Here is a 14,289-nt window from a genome sequence, read left to right as displayed (position 1 = left end):
AAAGTTTCAGTACCAAATTGCTTTGCACAGGGTCTTAAAGTAGCGTTAAACCCTGAACGTTTTTTTTTTAAGCTTAACACATCGAACACAGTAAAATAGACATTCCTCAATAAACTATTTGTTAACCACCTCAATACAGTGTACTTTTACTCCCTTCCTGCCCAGGCCAATTTTCAGATTTCAATACTATCAATCTTTGAATGATGATTGCAGTCATGCAGCACTGGTTTCAGCCTTGCGGGCCTTGTTCACTAAACAAGGCCCACAAGGCTGAAACGCGTTTACATTTGTGTTCTGTCTATTTTATGGAGAATCAATAAATTTAGACCTGATGGGTTTACTTCCTCTTTCATTCCCTGCAAAGGCAAAGCATAATGGACTACTATGCATCGCATAGTAGCCCATTATGTGTCACTTACCTGACACAGGAGCCAGCGATGTCACCGCTGTCTCCTGTAGTCTGGCGCATCCATTTTCTCGGTGGGGTCTCGCAGCTCTGCCGCTGTCATTCAGCGAAGCCGCGATGACGTCACTCCCGCGCATGCGCACGGGAGCCGACTCGCGCAAAATCCTCGTCATTGATGCCACGCTCAGTGCGCCGTAGACAGCGGTGCCTGTCTTCGGGCAAATATCTCCTAAACCGTATAGGTTTAGGAGATATTTCTTGGACCTACAGGTAAGCCTTAATCTAGGCTTACCTGTAGGTCAAAGTGGTTTGTAAGGGTTTACAACCACTTTAAAGAGCAAGCAAGAAGTTGTGGACCATCTTTTCTCATGACAGCCAATTCTGGTTTGAGATCCTTACTGACCTAAGCAGACACCAGCCAAAACGGTCCTATTAGTATAGAACATAAAATTATGAATTCAATCTCTAAGCAACTATACAGAAGTGGCAGCACAAAAAAAAATAAAAAAATGAATACCTTGTTATATTGTCACCGTGTCACACTCACCTGCCTGAGGGAAGCCAATAGTTGGGGCAAATCCTGCTGCTCCTGCATATGGAGAGGAAATAATACCTGGAGCAGCTAAAGAGAGAAAAATGAGAAAGAGAAAACGCACTCAGAATCATTTAACTATATTAACCACTTCAGCCCCTGAAGGATTTACCCTCTTAATGACTAGGCCATTTTAATGCGATATGGCACTGCATTACTTTAACTGACAATTGCGCCGGCGTGCGACACTGTACCCAAATAAAATTAATGTCCTTTTTTTTTCCCCACAAATGGAGCTTTCTTTTGGTGGCATTTGATCACCTCTGTGGTATTTATTGTTTGCGCTACAAACAAAAAAAACTGACAATTTTGAAAATAAAAAACAATATTTTTTCATTTTTGCTATAACACATATCCAAAAATATATATAAAAAAAACACATGTATTCATCAATTTAGGCCAATATGTATTCTGCTACATTTTTTTTGATTAAAAAAAATCCCAATAAGCGTATATCGAATGGTTTGTGCAAAAGTTATAGTGTCTACAAAATAGGGGGTAGATTTATGACTTTTTTAAATACTAGTAATGGAAGTGATCAGCAATTATTAGTGGGACTGCGACAGTACAGCAGACTAGATTGGACACTTTCTTGGGACCAGTGACATTATTACAGTGATCAGAGCCAAAAATTTGCACAGATTACTGTATAAATGACACTGGCAAGGAAGGGGTTAACACTAGGGGGCGATCAAGGGGTTAAGTGTTTTCCTTGGGGAGGTTATACTAACTGTGGGGGGAGTGGGCTGACTGGGAGTACAGAGAGATCGCTGTTCCTGATCACTAGAAACAGATCATCTCTCTCTATTCCCCTGTCAGAATGGGGATCTGCTTTGTTTAACCACTTACAGACCTGACCATTTTGCTGGTCAAAACCCAGACCACTTTTTGCGATTCGGCACTGCGTCGCTTTAACTGACAATTGCGCGGTCGTGCAACGTGGCTCACAAACAAAATTGACGTCCTTTATTTTCCACAAATAGAGCTTTCTTTTGGTGGTATTTGATCACCCCTGCGGTTTTTATTTTTTGCACTATAAACAAAAATAGAGCGTCAATTTTGAAAAAAACTAATTTTTTACTTCTTGTTATAATAAATATCCCCCCAAAAATATATTTAAAAAAAAAATTTTCCGCTCAGTTTAGGCCGATACGTATTCTCCTACATATTTTTGATTAAAAAAAAAAATCACAATAAGCGATTGATTGGTTTGCGCAAAAGTTATAGCGTTTACAAAATAGGGATAGTTTTACGGCATTTTTATAAAAAAATTTTTTTACTAGTAATGGCGGCGATCAGATTCTTTTGTGACTGTGACATTATGGCGGACACATCGGACATTTTTGACACCATTGTCATTTATACAGCAATCACTGCTATATAAATGCAGTGATTCCTGTGTAAATTACACTGGCAGTGAAGGGGTTAACCAGTGGGTGGCAGTGTAGGGGTTAAGTGTTTCTAGGGGTGTGTTACTAACTGTGGGGGGCGGGCTTTCATTTAGTGAACACTGATCTCTGCTCCAATCACATGGAGCAGAGATCAGGGTCACTAGTTGCTAGGCAGAATAGAGAAACGCTGTTTACAACGGCATTTCTCCATTCAGCCACCCCGTGAGACGAACGTGGGTGCCCGCGGCGATCGAGTCTGCGGGACCCGCGACCAGACGTGAGCGCGCCGCCGGTGGCACGCTCGCGATGGCAAGGCGGCATTAAAGATTGGATGTACCTGCGCGCCAATATGCCTGCCCGTGCCATTCTGCCGATGTGCATCGGCGTGCGCTGGTCGGGAACCGGTTAAACTGTCTGGCTCTCTGTGGAGCAATCGTGGCCGCACGCCACGCACATCAGCTCTGGTGATAGCTATTACACGAAATGTCTTACCAGTACGGTGATTCACGCAATAGAGCCGCCCTGCCGCAGTATATCTGCAGTGGCTGGCCAGCAACTGGTTAAAGAAACCCTCCATCTAAAACCAAGAAGTTGTTGATCTTCAATGAAATCTGAGAAACCTTACATAAATATCTAAACATTTTTGTAACTAGAAAGTTATTTTCAGGGCCTCCCATGACTCATCTTTTCATGGTACAGCTGTGTTCATATGTGCACGCATTTTCAGTATTCAATAAAATTCACAAACCAGTCTCCCTTAACTTGCAGCTGTAAGCATCCACCTTTACGGTGAGAGCAGGCACCTTTTTGGTGTTCAGTGGAGGTCCTTTTCTTTGGGAATTACATGTACTGGAAGCATTGCAATTGGATAGACGGATTATCACAGTTGGACATTTTTCACTATTTGATGTTTTGTTGTTAATTTGTGGTAAAATGCATATATTATTGTGGCTATACACACACTATTTAAAGACATACACTTATTGTAGGTTATATAGACAGATATTTATACACATTTTATACACCATATATTGTAATATACGAGCAGCACAACTTATTTATTATGTGCATTCATTTTAGTGGGCTTGCCAAATCCCATTTGCACACTAAACAAAATCTCCCTCAAATGTTTTTTGTTTTTTTAAGCACTACATAAGAATTGCATGTATGCGCTCAACAAGTTAACAACAGGCCCATAGCTGAATGACAGCTACAGGGTGGTTGTCATATGACGTGCTCACCGACAATTAACCCAGCAATTCCCTGCCAATACTCTGCAATACCCAGCAATGCCCTGCCAATACTCTGCAATGCCCTGCAATATCCAGCCATGCCCATCACTGCCCTGCCAATATTCTGCAATATCCAGCCATACCCATCACTGCCCTGCCAATACTCTGCAGTGCCCTGCCAATACTCTGCAGTGCCCTGCCAATACCCTGCAGTGCCCTGCCAATACCCTGCAGTGCCCTGCCAATACCCTGCAATATCCAGCCATGCTCTGCCACTACCCTGCAATATCCAGCCATGCCCTGCCAATACTCTGCAGTGCCCTGCCAATACCCTGCAATGCCCTGCCAATACCCCGCAATGCCCTGCCAATACTCTGCCAATACCCAGCAATGCTCTGCCAATACCCAGCAATACCCAGCAATGCCCTGCCAATACTGTGCAATATCCAGCCATGACCTGCCAATACTGTGCAATATCCAGCCATGCCCTGCCAATACTGTGCCAATACCCAGCCATACTCGGTGATACTCTGCAATACCCAGTGATACTCTGCAATAAACAGCCATACTCGGCCATGCTCAGTCATATTTGGTGATACCCTGCCATACCCAGCCATACTCGGTGATACCCTGCAATACTCGGTGAGACCCAGCCATGCTCGGCCATGCTCAGCCATGCTTGGCTGTACTCAGCCTCTGTATGTGGTCAGGCTGTGGAAGTCTCACACATGTGGTATCGCTGTACTCAGGAGGAGGAGTAGGAGAATATATTTTGGGGTGTCATTTCTGGTATGTACATGCCATCTGTTAGAAATATTGTATAAATAGACAACTTTGTGTTAAAAAAAAAAATGCATTTTAACAACTTCCCGCCCGCCAGCCGTCATATGACGTCCTTAAATTTGTGTGGGGATATCTGAATGATGGGTGTAGCTACAGGCATCATTCAGATATCACCTTTTTCAGCCAGCGATTCTAGAAGAATGATAAGAATGCTCATAACGGCTGTTCATAGCGGCTGTTCCGCTGCTTGATCGTTCTTACAGGAGGTGAGAGGGGACATCCCCACCCCTCCCGCCACCTTTCAGTGCTTCTACCGAATCGCCAATACGATTAAAGCCAGAATCCTTTTTTTTTTTTATTTCAGGCTTACCAGCCTAGAGGTGAGATGTGGGGTCTTATTGACCCCATATCTCACTGTAAAGAGGACGTGTCATGCCATATATATTCCTATTACAAGGGATGTTTACATTCCTTGTAATAGTAATAAAACAAATCAAAAAATATTTTTGGGGAAAAAAGTGTCAAACTAAAATAAAGTAAAAATGAACAATAAATTGTATTTTTTTTTTTAAAGTGCCCCTGTGCATGCAGAAGCGAACGCATACATATGTCCCGCCCACATATGAAAACTGTGTTCAAACCACACATGTGAGGTATCGCTGCGAACATTAGAGCGAGAGCAATAATTTTGGCCCTAGACCTCCTCTAATGCAAAACATGTAACCAGTAAAAAAATTTAAGCGTCGCCTATGGGGATTTTTCAGTAGCGACGTTTGGCGCCATTCCACGAGCCTGTGCAATTTTTAAGGGTGAAATGTTAGCTATCTATTTACTTGGCGTAACTTCAGCTTTCACATTATGCAAAAACATTGGCCAAACTTTACTGTTTTATTTTTTTAAAGCACAAAACAGTTTTTTGTTTTAAAAAAATGTGTTCTAAAAATGGTTGCGCAAATACCGTGCAAGAGAAAAAGTTGCAATGACCACCATTGTATTCTCTAGGGTCTTTGCTAAAAAAAAACATATATAATGTTTTGGGGTTCGATGTAATTTTCTAGCAAATAAATGATGATTTTTACATGAAGGAGAGAAATGTCAGAATTGTCCTGGGTGCTCCAGAACGCCTGATGGTGCTCCCTGCATGTTGGGCCTCTGTATGTGGCCACACTGTGTAAAAGTCTCACACATGTGGCATTGCCATACTCGGGAGTAATAGCAGAATGTGTTTTGGGGTGTAATTTGTGGTATGCATATGCTGTGTGTGAGAAATAACCTGATAATATGACAATTTTGTGAAAAAAAATAAAAAAGGAGAAAAAAAAAAATCTTGATTTTGCAAAGAATTGTGGGAAAAAATGACAACTTCAAAAAAAAACTCATGCCTCTTACTAAATACCTTGGAATGTCTTCTTTCCAAAAAGGGGTCATTTGGGGGGTATTTGTACTTTTCTGGCATGTTAGGGTCTCAAGAAATGAAATAGGCCGTCAGTACTTCAGGTGTGATCAATTTTCAGTGATTGGCACCATAGCTTGTGGACTCTATAACTTTCACAAAGACCAAATAATATCCACCAATTTGTACTTATTTTTACCAAAGATATGTAGTAGTATAAAAACTTTGGCCAAAATTTATGAAGAAAAATTACTAATCTGCTAAATTTTATAACAGAAACGAAGAAAAATTCATGGTCAAGTGGTTAAAAGAAAATGCATCAGTGTCCAAATGGGGGGGGGGAGTTTATATTTCCATGAGACGTTAAAACGCAATATATGTGCATAACCCTTTATTCATAGTCAGCCTGAAACCGCTAGCACTAAAAATGTGCTAAAATATTTTTTTTCCATTTTAATCACACTACATTATACGATAGTAATGTGAACTCGCTCCACTGAAAAGAAAGCATTTTCCTTGTTTGCTATTGTTTCTATGCACTGTGCCACTGGAATGAGGCCTCAAAGGACCCTCTAGGCATATGAAAAGTTGATAAGCTATGGAATACAGAATAATCTGCATTACAATGAGCTTTTCTATATACAGCTAGCATTAGCTAAAGAAAGATGAATTAAAGGCAAGTGTTTAACATTTCCATATGAAAATCAATTGATACTGTACTGGCAGAATGACACATGCACAATGGGATAATTTGAACCTGCCAAAAATCCTTCTAACAAGGTTTAGCAGTTCTGAAGAGCACTATACATTTAATTAAAGCTGCAGCACTGGATAAACAAAGACTCTGGCAGCTTCAAAACAGAAGAAAATAATAAAAAAAAATACTCTAAAAGAATGCATTTACACAATATAGGATTCAACTGCTGCACAATGATCAAATTACTTCACTAACGTTAATAAAATGTATATTATAATGTTAATCACATATGAACAGCAACACTTCACACAAATAGAGTATTTAAAATCTACAATTGTCTTCAATGAGCAGAAGAAAAAAAACGCCTATATGAGAAAGCTGCTGTAATCTTATTGAATGCTTGGCAGTCATACTTAAAGTGGTTGTATAACCGCAAACGAAAAAAAAAAAAAAAAGGAAAAAAAGAAACCTGTAAGGCAAATGCATAATGAGCTAGTATGCATAGTAGCTCATTAGGAAATACCTTAGATCGAGGCCCCCGCATCGCATCCCGGTCAATGCCGAGGGAGCTGACATTTTCCCCTCTGTGTGTCCTCCGGGTTCGCGGCTTCGCCGATGTGAGTGGCTGGAGCCACGATGATGTCACTCCCACGCATTGCGCGTGGGAATCCTCAGTTCCGGCACAATACGCCGGACCTTCACTGCGCATGCACAACTGACATTAGTGGATATTCATTTTACCTAAAGGTAAGCATTATTATAGGCCTTACCTGTAGGTAAAAATGTAAAAAAAGGGGTATACAACCACTTTAAAAGAAGATAAATCGTATAGATAATACATAGTACATTGGTCCAGCTTGGCTGATTGCCCCTGGATGCTGGAAATCACTGAAGTAGAAACTGCAACTCCAGTGATTTCCACTGCCTTCCAGGTCCTGAGCTGAGCAGCTGCCCTGCTGCACTGTGAACATAGGAGGTCGGCTGCTCAGCACACATTTTCTGAATGAATACAAAGAATTCTCTGATTGGACAAGCTGGAAAGTGTGATGTCAGCACCTCTTCACCTTGTAACTAGAAAATATTCATACCTGCATTCATCACTAGAATAAGATTATAAATGATATTATATTATGCTACATTCAGGGCCAGTTTACATCACATGCAGTCCAGTGCGTTTTTTTTTTTCAAAAATGCATAGAAAGCTATATAGTTTCCAATTGCATAGTTCACACCAGTGAGGTCAGTTCCAGGGTGTTCTAGTTCCAGAAAAAAAGTAGAACATGTTGCATTTTTCCTGCACTGGAACCTGGTAAAATGCATCAAAAATGCACAGTACAGGGGGGGCACAAGAAAAGAACATCCGGAAACGCATCAAAAACGCACTGGAATATAAAAATATAAAAAAAATTCTGAGAAAAAGGGAATGCATGTTTTTGTGGTGTTAACTAGCAGTAAAAACTGTGCAGCACTGTGTTTATCCAATGGACAGGGAAATCCTAGATGGATATGTAGTTTTAGGTGAAACAAATTAAAGCTCAATGCTGGTTAAATCATATAAATGAATCAGATCATTGCAAGCACCCCAATCGGTGTTATAGGATTTGTCCCAGCCCCCCGTAACAGTCATTATGCTAGACAGCTTAGTCCGCATGCAAATGTGAACACTATAATTAAAGGCATGTGGAAATGAAAATAAGGCATTCATAAACTAAAAGGCCAGTTCACATCACATGCAGTTCAGTGTGTTTTATTTTTTGCATCATAAATGCATGGAAAGTAGGTTATATGGTTTCCAATGGCATAGTTCACACCAGAGCAGTCAGTTCCTGGGCATTCCAATTCCAGGAAAAAAAAAGTAGAACATATAGCAGTTTTCCTGCACTGAAACGCACCAGAATGCACTGGAACGAACGCATCAAAAACGCACCAGTCCCCTGGTACAGCGGAGAAAAAAAATAAAAAATAAAAAAGGAGGAAAAAACAAAAAAAAAAGCATCTGGAAATGCATTAAAAAAACACTGAACTCAAAGACCTGTTATACAAGCGCATTCAGAAACAGATCTGGAGTGTGTTTTTGTGGCGTGAACCAGCCCTAAATGCAATGATTACAGGTATTAACCCCATGTAGTTTCTATACTATATAATAAGCATACTGGCTTGCCCCTTCCCACAACTCCCTGTTGGCGCAAACTTGATGGACAATCTAAGACCCCTTTCACACTGAGGAGTTTTTCAGGCACTAAAGGGTAAAAAATAACACCTGAAAAATGCCTCCACTGCAGTCCCAGTGTGAAAGCCTCAGTGCTTTCACACTGGGGCAGTGCTCTTTCAGGACATTAGAAAAAGTCCTGCAAGGAGCATCTCTGGAGCGGTTTAGAAGTGGTATATACACCACTCCTTCACTGCTCCTGCCCACTGGAAAAAATGGGCAGCGCTTTGGCATCTGTGTTTTTCGGGCGCATTTAACCCTTTCTTCGGCCGCAAGTGGGGGTTAGAAGCGTGCTGCTAGCAGCTGAAAAGCACTGCTAAAATTAGTGCTGCTTTTAACTGCTAATGTGGCTGCACTGAGTGTGAAAGGGGTCTAAGTGTCCAATATTTGGTAAGCGAGAAGGCCAACCCTTCACTACTGTAAAAGTTGAATTTGTACAATATTGTTTAAAATCTGAGATCTGGGCAAAAAAAAAAACACTTTCATATAAATAAGTTCCTTAATACCCACAGAGGAATTATGTGCACCAAAAACACAGATATTTCCATATAAAAGTAGCGGTGACATCACAGTGCTGAACATAGCATTATGAATCCCTATTAACAAATGTCTAGATTATCATGCAGAAGGTATAATACGTTTAAAATAGAATAAAATAAAGTTCACCTGAGTAACAGAAAAGTTGGGATGATTACTAATAGGTAATATAAATGTGCATACATCCTAGTATGCTACAACAATGATCATAAAGAAAAGAATTAAAGAGTATTCTGTATTTTTTTTCTTACTTACCTCAAAGATCCCGTTTAGCACTCTGGTGCATCATTGTCTGCTTATGCCATGTGCATAAACAGTAAAGGATTATATAAGATAAAAGCAGTGCACATTTAGCTTCAAAACTCTTCTCAGTTTCTTCAAAGATACTACTGATCTCTTTCTTACTTGGATTCACCTTGGTGTTCATTTACTAAAGGCAAAAAGACTGTGCAGTTTGCAAGTGCAGTTGCTCCAGTTAGTAAATGAGGGGAGAGCTGCTGACTTAAATCAACCAATCATGTGCAAGCAACAATGTTTTTTTTGCTCTGTTTTTTATTTTTTATTTTTTTATTTACCTTCCATGCGATGATTGGGTATTCTGCAAAGTGAAGCTTTACCTCATTTACTAAGCTCTGGCACAACTGCACTTAGAAATTACACAGTCTATTTGCCTTTAGTAAATCAACCCCATTGAGTAGTATGGGGGGAAAAGCAGTCTGGACCAAAAAACCCATGCATGCAAGCCCTAGTGGACACAACTACTATCTGACTGTCATCCTCTTATCACAAATAAATGAAACCAAAATTATTTTGTTTAATTTCAGAGTAGCAATGCAAGCAAGTAGCACAAATCGAAATAGAAAATTCAATGCTGAGCATGGGTCATGAACAACCCTCATGGGAACTTTCATAAGACATCCAAGTTACTGGTAAAATAATATACATCCCCCCCCCCCAGCATCTTTAGGTATATAAAGTTCTAAATCGTAATGAGAGAGTTTAAGCACCTTTGAATTTAGAAGTCTAATTTAGAGTCTAAAAATACCAGTAACAAGCCTGTAATGTATGCAAATAGTAGGCTTTATGCATACTTCTATGCTTTCTCCCTATTCTGTAATGCGTCTATTAAAAACAAAACTTCACCCAAAAAGAAATTCCGCTTTCCTCCTCCTCCCCCATAATTGGAAATATTTTTTTTCACAGGGCACAGCACAGCCCACGCATGCGCAATGGACAGCCAGCTGTGAAGCCACAAGGAGTCACAGTCAGCTGCCCACAGTTAAGATGCCAGCACCTAGAGTCAAAGACCAGTAAAGAGCCAGGTTGGATGAGGACACTGCTGGATCCTGGGACGGGTGTGTATTTTTTAAAAGTCAGCAGCTACACTATTTTTAGCTGCTGACTTTTACATTTCTGTTTACAGAGTGAAGTTTCTCTTTAAGTAGACAATGTTTTAGGCCCCTTTCACAAGGACGGCTGTTCTGCCGCAGTTTAGCATGTTTATTTTTTTCTGTGAAATTCAAGACTCCAGGCACAGCAATCAGCTGCATTTGTACAGTGCAATTACCTGCGTTTATGTGCGTTTCCGTGCAGTTGCGTTCAGCTGCAGTTATCTAATATAGTCGTTCCCATAGCAACCCTTTTTTTTTTTTTGGTCCCTTGAATCCCTTCTCACGCTGCTATCCACAGTTGACACAAAAGACTGCGATTACCTGCGGTTATGTGCATATAGCTGCGCTACATCGCACCTAGACGCATTCAATTCTATTTTTTCTATTCGCACCGAACCGCATGTAATGAAATCGCAGCTTAACGCTGTGTGTGAATGGGGCCATAGGAAAGCATTGTGTGCTTTTAGCTGCGGTAAACTAGAAAATCTGCAGCTAAAAGCACCATTCTATCCGTCCGTGTGAAAGGGGCCTTAAAGTTCTCAAAATGTATGTAAACTATAGGGGTTGATTTACTAAAACTGGAGAATGCAAAATCTGGTGCAGCTCTGCATAGAAAACCAATCAGCTTCTAACATCAGCTTGCTTAATTAAGCTTTGACAAAAAAACTGGAAGCTGATTGGTTTCTATACAGAGCTGCACAAGATTTAGCACTCTCCAGTTTTAAGTAAATCAACCACGGTGTCTCCCAAATAAATTTACAGTCCAAAAAAATTCACCAGTGTTAAATATTTTTCTTTCAGGCAGAATCCACAGATCATGTGATTGGCTGTGCATCATGTCATTAATTGTATTACATAAACATTGTTCCTAATCACACTCCCAGGCTGCCATGGGAAGGCTACTCAGACACTAAGCAAGGTCAGTTACAAACATGATTGAGTGTACTCTAACTGCACCTGCACTATATAGCAAGGAACTAGTTCAGTGTCCTAATAATTTTGATATTGAATTTACAAAACTTTGGGGAACCTCAAGTAGAGATCTCCCTCATAGCCATTAAACTGTATATCATAAGGTCTCATTCACATAGGCACCTCTTTGGTACACCCTACAGAGGGCCATGCTTACTTGCCCAGGAGGTCCATGCAGATACAATCAATGACAAGTGTATGGCTGCACAGATCTTCATAGTCTCTAATAGGGATGCAACAATGCTGATGTTGAGCATTTTCATGAGTACTTATACCAAAACCGTTACTTTGTGATTTGTGCCAATAAAAAATGAAGGGTGCAAATCACATTGCAAATGCAGTGTGTTTCCTCTCTGAATTGCATGCGATTTCCCCCACAATGTATACCCAGTAAAGAAAGGGAAGCACCATCTACTGCAGCAATGAGCAGTTTATTAAAAAAATGCAAATTTGCATAGTGCCCCCATCCTGCCAATGATAGAAATCCACAGCCACTGGAGGTGCTCACAGAATGGAAGCCAACACACACGCGCGCGCGGTGGGGGCCATCGCATGCCAGTCGGACAGGAATTGCACCACATTGCAGTGCGATTTGCGCCTATTCATTTTGTATGGGAGTATATTGCACAGCAAAGTATTAATACTCTGTATCAGTGAGTACTTTGGTGCAACCCAAGTTTCTAACATGCATCCCTGATTGCATAATTGTATGAGACCAGGGCATGTCCCAAAATGCAGACAGACTATTTCCAAAGCATTTCAGGCTCTTTGTTTAGATAGACCAGCACTGCCTGCCGACTTGTCTTGTACAAGACCCCTTTCACAATGGATCGCTTTGCAGATGCTACAGCGCTAAAAATAGCGCCCTGAAAGAGCCGCTGCTGTGTCTTCAGTGTGAAAGCCCCAAGGGCTTTCACACTGTAGCGGTGCGCTGGCAGGACAGTAAAAAAAAGTCCTCCTAGCAGCACCTTTGGAGAGGTGTATACTGTTGAAATCAATGGGGCAGCGCGGCTATACCACCGGCATAGCACTGCTGCAGCGTTTTGCAGTGGTTTTTACCCTCTCTCAGCTTCTAGCAGGGGGGTTAAAAAAAAAAAAAAAAAAAAGGAAAAGTGGTTTTATGTACATGCAAAAGTGTCTGTATTATTTTTGTGCTATTATCTCATGATAAAGCACTGATCAAATACTACTCTGCATGGTTTATGGCCAGTAATTAGAAACTAGCCGTATATGCAGTGTTCAATAAGTAGTCTGGGTGAAAGATCCAGTTAGTAAATGGCCATCTTGAATTCATATACTTCTGAGGGTGTAACCATAGCCATATCTGGCCATTTGTACTTTTGGGATTTTTGTAGCACCCAGCATGGGTGGCCATCTATTTTATCCAAGGTAAAAGGCACATGGTACATTTAAAATAAAATGTAGTATACATATCCTGAACTCAAAAAAAATAGACTGTTAAAAATGATTACCAGGCTGCATTCACACTTCTGGGTTTTATTAAACCTTTTTATGCTTCCAAAATCACCTTTACTTGTGTTTAGATGGTCCTGCTTTATAATGGGTTTAGCCAAGTTTAGCTACATTTACACGCTTTTAAAGTTTCTAGTTACTATATACAATCATGTGTTGTACTGACATAGATACACCTTTAATAAAAAGTTTTTCCATTAAAAAAAGTTTCTAGTTGGATCCTAGATGCAGAGAACTCAAATTTCCCTAAACACAGCTAAACTGACCACACCTAAAATGCAGATAAATGCTCAATTTAATGGTCATTGGGACCTGGAGTTAGGAGACTCAGAGAGACTTTGGGTGGGAAAGGGCTTCCAAACCCGAATTACAGGGACTTTAGTGCCGAAAGGGTTAACCCAGCTGCAAGGAAGGCCTGAAAAGAAACAGGAAGGAATCAGCACCTGTGTATGAGGTAGAGTGGAGTGATTCACAGATGTGTGTTGAAGTGTAAACTGTCTGGCAACTGTTTGCTGAAATCCTGTGGCCTTTGCAGCACATTAAAGCAGACAGGAATCCTAAACCCTGATGTGGGATTGGTAAACTGGCAGTGAGCCAATGTGTTATTTTTATCATACCACAATTATGGACTGTTTTTTGTTTGATTTGCTAAGACCCCTTTCACACTGGGCAAAAACTACCCATAAAACGTCAGGCGTTTTTTGCGGTGCTTTTGTGGCGCTAGCTGTGCACTTTTGGTTTCAAGGCCACATGACAATGTGACCTTAAAAAAATTAAATAATTTAAAAAAAGCCATTTTTGTGGCGCTTTTGAAGAGTTTCCCATTCAAACTTGCCCCAAAGATGCTGCTTGCAGGACTTTTTGCACCCAGTGTGAAAGTATCCAATGAAATTAAAGGGAGGCAGTTTCACGCACTGTTAAAGGGGTCTAAAAGGAAGCCGTTTTGGATGCTTCTTTTTAAAGTGGATTATAAAGAATGTTTACTTTTAGAAATGGCTGGTGATCTCAGGCTTCCCATAAAACAATGCATTTAGAAACATCTTATAAACGCATATAAAATTTAGGTTTGACAGTGCCAGTGTTAGTTAGGGTAGAGTGTGAGTTTCTAGTCAGGATTTGTAACTGCATCTTTTAATCTTAACAATCTTCATATAATTTCTACTATTATGATCTTCATATAATTGCACAATAATATACAATTATTATCATACAA

General features: G+C 40.4%; 1 protein-coding gene across 4 annotated transcripts in view; it reads right to left on the bottom strand.

Moving 5' to 3' along the window:
• PTBP3 (polypyrimidine tract binding protein 3) overlaps positions 1-14,289 on the bottom strand; it is a 245,772-nt gene that overhangs the window by 33,170 nt on the left and 198,313 nt on the right. For all 4 annotated transcript variants that reach the window (XM_077475341.1, XM_077475339.1, XM_077475338.1 and 1 more), the window contains one exon: positions 954-1,028. In XM_077475341.1, the coding sequence (XP_077331467.1) occupies positions 954-1,028 (75 nt within the window). The remainder of the gene's footprint in view (positions 1-953; positions 1,029-14,289) is intronic.

Source organism: Lithobates pipiens, unplaced genomic scaffold (assembly GCF_037356315.1).
Source record: "Lithobates pipiens isolate NorthernLeopardFrog02 unplaced genomic scaffold, aLitPip1_a1.2 Scaffold_13, whole genome shotgun sequence".
NCBI lineage: Eukaryota > Metazoa > Chordata > Amphibia > Anura > Ranidae > Lithobates > Lithobates pipiens.
The sequence above is the reverse complement of the archived record's forward strand: the minus strand, read 5'-3'. Positions and strand labels throughout refer to the sequence as shown.